The 7,977-nt window shown below is 51.9% G+C and overlaps 1 protein-coding gene across 1 annotated transcript; it reads left to right on the top strand.

Moving 5' to 3' along the window:
* Positions 1 to 374: 374 nt before the first annotated feature.
* On the top strand, positions 375 to 3,787 carry C1QTNF6 (C1q and tumor necrosis factor related protein 6). The gene is made up of 3 exons (XM_010291003.1): positions 375 to 546; positions 1,388 to 1,622; positions 3,240 to 3,787. The coding sequence occupies exons 2-3, from the start codon at positions 1,394 to 1,396 to the stop codon at positions 3,785 to 3,787; spliced, it is 777 nt and encodes a 258-aa protein (XP_010289305.1). The 5' UTR covers positions 375 to 546; positions 1,388 to 1,393.
* Positions 3,788 to 7,977: the final 4,190 nt, after the last annotated feature.

Below are 7,977 nucleotides of genomic sequence, written 5' to 3'. Positions count from 1 at the left end.
GAGAGAGCGGGGCCAGCTTGGTTAAGGGCTAACGCATGGGATAAGGAACTGCTGCAAAGGAGTGAGGACAGAGCCCTGCACCATCCCACCTGAAGGAAAGGCTGTCTCTGGCATGGATGCACCCCTCCTTGCCCACCCGGAGATGCTGAGGGTGGGACACTGCCCTGCTGCCTGCCCACCCTTTGCACAGGGTGCTGTCTGTGCTGCCTGTGTTTTGCTGACCAGGGCTAGGCTGTTTGGAAGCGAAAAGGCAGAGGGGAAAAAAAAAAATCTATAAGGAAAAGGAACCGCCTAGGAAAGAGTTAAAAGGCGCCGACAGCAAAACCCAAGCTGGTTTGCAATGGATAGCGCCCAAAGCCAGGGAGGGGAGGGGAGGGAGAGGAGAGGGGAGGGAGCAGGTCCAAGCCCAGCTTGTGCGCCCAGCCAGCGCTCGGCAGTGCCTGTGCCAAGAGCCAGCTTTCTTAAAGCCATGGGCCGGGGGGCCGGCTCTGCAGGCGGAGGGCTCCAGGGGCTGGGAAGCACAGAGGGGACCCCTCAGCCTCCGGGGTGAGCTGCCGTGCTGCGCTGGGGTGCAGGCAGGGGGACGGGGGGCAGGGGCTGGGAGAGGGGCTTTCTCAGGATGTTTGCGTGTGTCTTTCGTAAGCGTAATTCTCTGCAGGCTGCCTGCTCCGAGCTTTTCTTCCTTCCACCTTCCGCAGCGGAGCAGCTCCACTCTACTATCTGCAGAGGCCTGGCACTGCCTGCTGCTCTTGGAGGAGCTGGACATCCCTTTGGGAAGGTGCTGGGGTTTGGCTGAGAACACAACTGAGCATTGGTGGGAGGGGGCTGAGGCACAGAGAGGAATGGGGTTTGGCAGGGGGGAAGGGGCTGAACTTAAGTTCTGGGTCCACAGATGTGGTTTAGTCTCCATCTGGGATGGGTGGTGTTGGGTTAACTCCCATAAAAAGTTGAGACCTAGTGACTGGAGGACTGGAGAAGGTTTTCACAGCCCTCCCCACAGATTCAGCAGCCTGCCAGAGCATGCTTTCGCTAAAGGGGCTGAGTGGTTTGCCATGTCTCCTTCCTCTACCTCAGCCTGGGGATTCTAGTGGCTCCAGTGGTTTTCCTAGTGAAGGTCAAGCCTTCTTCCAGGGTTAGCACCTAGTCTCCATTGGTCTGGGCAGAAGGGCGTGGGGCATCTTCTTGGGCCATGTGGTTGCTACTCAGATTGCAGCCTTGAACCTCTAGGGACTTCAAGCATGTAAACTCCCTCCACAGGACAATGCCATTTCGGCCCACCCCTGGCTCCAGCCACAGAGAGATGCTGTTTTGTGGTGATGTCTGCTCCGTCCCTCCCATGTCCTCCCCTTCTTATATCTCACTCTGGCACTTCCTTATATCTTCCCAGGTCATCATGGATATAATTTACCTGTGCACACCCCTGGCCTTTCTTCTTCTCCCTCTTGTGCTTGGGGCACCCACTGATGAACCCAGTCTCACAGAACCAGCCCCTGGTGCTTGCAAGCGCTGTTGTGACCCACTGGACTCTTCCACAGATGCCCCACCACTCCCTCCCAGCCACCACCGCTTGCCCTACCCAATGCCGGAGGTCCGTCCCTACATCAACATCACCATACTGAAGGGTAAGTGCCCGTCTTGGCCCCGGGGTGCTGAGGCCTGCTCAGGGACCGGTGGCACTGTGGTGGAGGTGGCAGCTGGGTTGCCAGCATGCTGGTTATATTAACAGCCTGCCAGATGCCATCCTGAAGGTTATGTGCTCACACACGCTGTGCCCAGGTTAGATGTCTGGTGCTGTGATCAAGGGTAGCCTGCGGGGAGGGAAGGCAGTGCATCTCAGTGCTGTGACCTCTGTGTCTCAGGACGCTGCCTGCTGCCGGCTCTTCCTCGCTGCTCCCACAGTGGCACAAGGCAGCGGCAGCCTCTTGCCAAGCTGGGAGGACACCTTCCTTCCCGCAGACTTCCAGAGTCTTGTAGTGCCTGAGGGAAGGAGCAGTCTCTATCCAGCTGCAAAATAAGCAGGTTTGCAGGGTAGGCATCGGCGCCTGGGAAGGCTGCGGGGAGACCTTCTCCAGCTCCGTGGGTCACATGCATTTCAGAGCAGGAGGAGGGCAAGGGGAGGCAGCAGCTATTTGCAAGCAGCTCCAGGCCAACTGGCAGTGACCCCCAGCTCGTTCCACCCTGCTGTGGCTGGCTTGGCTAGCGGGAAAAGGCTCCCTATTTTAGGTCAGCTCCTCCCTTCAGGGTTCCCCTTTTAGCCTTTGCTGCGGGCTAAAGCCTGTTCCCAGCTGGATCCTGCTCCACTCGCTTATTGTTGCTCTGTGGATCCTCTGGACTATCTGGGCAGATGTGGCCCCTTCCCTGCCCAGCCTGGAAGTAGCTGGAATCCATCAAAGCTCCGAAGTGTGTCCAGGGGAGAGAGAGGCAGGGAGTTGCAGGCAGTTGCAGGGGGATCTCTGCAGCAGCAAGTTTGCAAAAACACATAGGGGATGGACAGGAGGAAAGGAACAAGGCACAAATTTGGGATGGTGCCACATGTGGTGGAGTCTGCTCTGACTCCCGTCTTCTCTCTGTACAGAAAGTATGTTCTGATGCTGCTCTCTGCCTGTATTGATGCATGCCCAAGTGTGTGACAGGCAGTGCACAAACCCCAGGGTAGAACTGCAATGTTAATTGTACAGGATGCCCAAAGATGCCAGTATTGTCAAAGTACCAGCTCTCTAACTTGCACCGTACTATCCGCCAAGTCCAGCTTTTTGGATCTTTTCCTTTGGACCATGCCTCGTTGTCCCTCTCTAGCCATATTCTCCCACAGGCATTAGCACTTCTTCCCCTTCTCCAGCCTACATCAAGAACAGTGTTCACACTACGTGGATAACTGGTGATGGGAGAGGTGTGCAGGAGGGCAGGGACTGTTGATGGAGGTAAAGGAGTGTGGTACTTTGCATTGCTGGGCTCCACCTCAGGCTGAAGTCTCCTAAGTACAGGTCCTAGTGCCTCCAGCAAGGCCCCATCAGGGGGTGAGCTGGAGGTTCATAAGAGAAGAGACCCCAGTCACACCCAGATCTCTGCTAGCTCCCTTACCATGAAGCACAATGATATTGTGACCCTCAGGAACATTCCTTCTTCTGTCATTGCCCCGTTCTCGAGCAATTCTCTGCCTCCTCATTGGCCATTGACCACCACTTCCACCTCTCTCTCTGGTATCACACAGGAGTTGTGTCCTCTGCTTCTTCTTGTAGGAGAGAAAGGAGACCGGGGAGAGCCTGGGATACCAGGAAAATGGGGCAAAGAAGGACCACGAGGTGAGCGGGGTGCCCAGGGCCAGAAAGGCAGTAAAGGACAGATGGGCACCGCAGGAGACCCCTGCAAGCATCAGTACGCTGCATTCTCTGTTGGTCGCAAGAAAGCATTGCACAGCAGCGAAGGCTTCCAGGTCTTGATCTTTGACACCGTCTTTGTCAACCTCTACAGCCACTTTGACATGTTCAACGGCAAATTCTACTGCTATGTAGCTGGACTTTACTATTTCAGCCTCAACGTCCACACCTGGAACTTCAAGGAGACCTACATGCACATAATGCACAATGAAGAAGAGGCAGTCATCTTGTATGCCCAACCCAGCGACCGCAGCATCATGCAGAGTCAGAGCCTCATGCTGGAGCTTCAGGAAAATGATGAGATCTGGGTGAGGCTTTACAAGCGGGAACGGGAGAATGCCATTTACAGTGATGATGTTGATGTGTACATCACCTTCAATGGGTACCTGGTCAAGCCCAGCCTTGACTAACTGCCTCTCCTCCTCCTTGGGGCCGCTTTGGCCTTTTTCTTCTTCCTCTCTCTCTCTCTTTACTGCCCGCAACCACTGCAAATCACTTGGAAATGGGCCTGTCAAGTCTCAGGCACTGAGTGTGAAACTTGCCACATTGGCTCCCACCTCACCCTCTCTTGTAACCAGGCCTGTATCTGTCCACTTACAGCGTGACACTGCCATCTCTCACCCCCTCACCTCATGACCCCAACTTAGGTTATTGACTTCTTCTAAATCCGTCAGTGAACTGTGTCTGGCATTTAGGGTCCTAGAGCAGGAGGAAGGCTAAAATTGTGCTCCTCTGGGGATGTGACCCTCCTTGGGGCTTCACACACAAAGGACTCCCATAGAAAGGGCTAGAAAGTCCCCACTGCCCAGGTGCATCCAGGCTCCTCTCTGTCCCAACTAGAGAGGCCAGTTTTGCAGCCTGCAACATAGCCTTCAGAGGTGTCAACTCTCATACCTGTGGTCTGGAGAGCAGACTGGGGTCTAATGACCTCCTATAGCACAAGGAAGCTGTAGAACCAGTGGGAGATGGCACTGTCTTTCCAAAAAGGAGGCTGTTGGACTTCTGAAGTATGTAACTGGCTTTCCTTAGACACTCTTCTGTGTCACAGAGTCCAGGCTGGCTGTCAAATCTAGGCCTGGTGGGATTGTCCTCCTCTGTGCCAGCTCTAGCTCTTTGAAGAGATGAAGGGCCAGACACTCAGCCAGACCCTTCAGAGGCATCTGCCATTGAATCACTAGGGCCCACCACTCTATACCCACTAGGGATCATAAGTACGGAATGAGAGGGAGGGACAAGCCTACCAAACCTCCCACCCAAACCTCCCCTGGGGTGCTACTTGGTCTTGGTTCCCCAGCTGTGAGAAGCTAGTCCAGACAGTGAACCCGAATCTGCTTTCTTCTTTGGCAGAGGTGCACCCATGCCTTTCCATTGCTGTCAGCAGTCATTACTAAGACTTGCTGATGTGAGGGGAGAGTCAGGCCCTGGCTCTTGCATGCCATTACTTTGTCCTCCTGAAGGTGGTTCTCTCACATTGGTATTGAGAGACCGCTGTTTCAGGACCTGAACTGGAGGCTGTAAGGGCAATTGCAGTTAAATCAGTTCCAAACCTGGGCAGGTTGGCACCTCTTTGCCTCTGCGATGGAAAAGAGATAGAGATGAGACTACAGCATCTTGCCCCAGGGTTAAAAGCTTCCCTGCCACATGCTCTGTGCCCTTTCAGGCAATCTCATCAGAGCAACTGAGAAAAGCATGTGGCTAAATCAAACCCTCACTCTTCTTGTCAGGTTGGAGATGTCACAGTGGGAAAGGAATGTCAGAGGTAGGATTTTCTAGTACCATTGGTACTGGTCTCACACTGCTCTCAATCACATCCCTCTGGGATTGCTACAGGCCTGGGGGGAGCGGGTGAGGCTGACTCAGCACTTTGGGAAACCTACTTCCACATGTTGTGATGCTCCCATGAACAGCAGTGCCAACAGTTGTCCCTTTTGTGAGTCTCAGGACAGGACAAGCAGGAGAACCTGTATTTCTCCTCTGCCCGTCACTGGTAGTGAAGTCTTCTGACTTACCTAGCTCCTGCAGTCTCATTAGCCATGGTCTGGCTGTAGCAGATGCCTGTAGCACCTGGGACTACCAGAGCTCTCCCATAGGAGTTACGCATCATTACAGAGGACTAGGTCCCGTAGTCGGACCCTGGGATGTCAAATCCCCACTTGTCCTGGGATGGCAAAGGCACAGGGACCCAGGCTAAGTATTAAAAATGAACTTGAGAGAATTGCAGGACATTTTCTCTCTTTCCTTTTTTCTTTCCCTGTTTTCTTACCCTTCCTGCTTTGCTAAAGAAGCTGTACAGACTGGAATGAGTTTCAGGCACTTTCTGCCCTGGATCCTCCCCCACCACTGTCACCGAGGTAATGGGTATAAAAACAAGGTTTCACTGAGGCAAAGCTGTTTTTTTCCCAGGGAAACATGTGATGATGGGATCATGGGAACTAAAGGAGACTGTGAGTTTCTTCCCCTCCCTTAGCAGGTCAAGCATGCGGAATTGCTCAGAGACAGGATTTCAGGCATTAGAGAGGAAGAGGCATGCGGGAGGTGATGCTCAGGACCGAATCCCTTTCTTTCTTCCTCAACAGGCTGCAAAACCAGATATTGTCTATTTACAGTGTGTAGTGCCCCTGTGTCTCCCTGAAGAGAAGCAAGACTCTCTAACACCGAATATCTCCAGAAACAAACTTCCTTCTTCCTCCTTTCCTATTTGGTGTTTGAATACCAGTGATAGGTCTCATGTGCTACCCATGAGCAGCTGGATGGTGCCTGATGCACATGAGAGAGGAGGGCAGGGGGACCAAAGGGCGTGTTTGACAGGCTTCTTGGTGCTAAACAAGATGGCAATTCCTTGGTGCTAAATCAGATTTCAGGAGTATTGGGTGCTTTCTGCAAGGTGTAGTAGGCTGAGTTGTTATGTACTGTGGAATTAATGGTGCTTTATGTTACAAACCCAAACAAACTCCAAGAACTTTTGTATATATATTTTTTTCAATGGTATTAAACTTTTTTCCCTGGTTGTTTTGCACTTAGATATGCTTTTTCCTCCCAACATATTCCTTCTAGCTCTGGTTATTGCTGAACAGTGTGATGGAAAAGACATTGACCTGAAAGAGACAGGTACAAAATCTAACTCAGCTCAGAGACTTCCATGGGCAATCCTTGGCAATCTTCTCTCCATTTCCTTTGTGGAGAACCATTACCTTAGAGATATTTACTGCTTGAACAATTCTAAGTATGACAACCTTCCCCTCTTTGCTGGGAAAGCTTCAAGTAAATTCAAGGAAGGATTCTTTGGTAATTACCAAAAAAACAGGACAATACCATGGGTTGTAGGATTAGGCTTCAAGTACTTAATTAATTATATTGAGGGAGGCTGGGCTAATGCTGGAGTTCTCCCAAGGGAGATCAGACTCTCTATCTTGTGAAATTTTTAGCTCATCCTTCTCTCAAGTACTTAATAAGCATGTGTGTTTTCTTTTTTCCCTGTGGTATTTCTCTTTTCTCTGCCAAAAGGTGAAAGCCAGGAAGTACAAGTGTAAAAGGGGCATTAAACTTGTGCTTGCTAACAAGGGGGTGAGTGGCAGCTCCAGCGTTAAGCTGGTAACACATTTTCAGAAGACCTGTGTGTGATGTGAAGGGCTTGAGGTTCAGGTCAAGGTGGAAAGACAAGTGGCGATTGCCCATAAAGGTGGGGAAAATGGGGAGACATGGCGGGGGAGTGGAGACTTGGAGGCTTGAGTGGAAGATCTAGGAGGAGTAGAGTCCTAAGGACAGGGAGATACCTTTTGGAAGTCTCAGTGCAAGTTGAAGAGGTAAGTGGGGCTTTGTTTAGCATCTTTGGCATTTGAACTGAGGGCTGAAGTGCAGGAATGGACATGAAAATAAGAGGAGATGCCCATAGAGGACCTTCTGAGTTTATTTCATCTTCACATAGCTTCTCCTGTGGTTTGACGTGTACCAGACGCTTTGTTTGGCAAGGGGTGGAAAACATAATCACAGGCATCCTTACAGGCCCCTTTGGTCCTGTGTCAGGCCCAGGGCTAGAGCTATGTATGTATCCGAGTAAACACGATCCTCTGCCAGGCCAGAGCACAACCTTCTTCGCGTTTTTTATTTACTGCTTCTGAGGAAGAAGATAGAAACGTGTCCTCAGGAAGTGCAAGGGTTGCGCTTGTGCATGTTCCTGACCCATTGAGATGAGATGCTGGTAGATTGGAGGTGACTTTGTCACACTTAGAAAAGGTGAGGAGCGAGAGAGGGGGGAGGAGCGGAAATAGGTAGCCAAACCTTCTAGAAAAGTTTTCTGTGATTTAGTTCTTCAGCCTGCCCACTTGGAGAGGAAAGTGCCACCTAAGGAGTCTCTTCAGCCAAATCCCTTGGGGCTAAGATGCATGGTAGACAGGCAGGGTCTGCAGCTGGTGCCACCCATCATACCATGGATGCTCAGCTGGGGAGTTGCTGTAGGTGAGGCTCAGCTCAGGCAAAGTGAACCCTGCAATGCTGTTGAAGGAACGAAGGCTAAACAGGGTCAGATGAGCCCTGCTGCCCTGCCAGTGCGTACATCCATGCCCTGAAGGCCAGTAGACCTCCATTCACTTCATTCACTCTG

This window comes from Phaethon lepturus, unplaced genomic scaffold (assembly GCF_000687285.1).
Source record: "Phaethon lepturus isolate BGI_N335 unplaced genomic scaffold, ASM68728v1 scaffold32847, whole genome shotgun sequence".
In the NCBI taxonomy this organism is placed as follows: Eukaryota; Metazoa; Chordata; class Aves; order Phaethontiformes; family Phaethontidae; genus Phaethon; species Phaethon lepturus.
This window is presented reverse-complemented; position numbering and strand designations above follow the sequence as displayed.

What these genes read in the sequence shown, in the direction of transcription:
- C1QTNF6 (XM_010291003.1), top strand. Translation starts at nt 1,394, where the DNA reads ATGGATATAATTTACCTGTGCACACCCCTGGCCTTTCTTCTTCTCCCT. An exon ending in CAACATCACCATACTGAAGG is followed by an intron (nt 1,623 to 3,239) that starts GTAAGTGCCCGT and finishes TTCTTCTTGTAG; the next exon opens with GAGAGAAAGGAGACCGGGGA.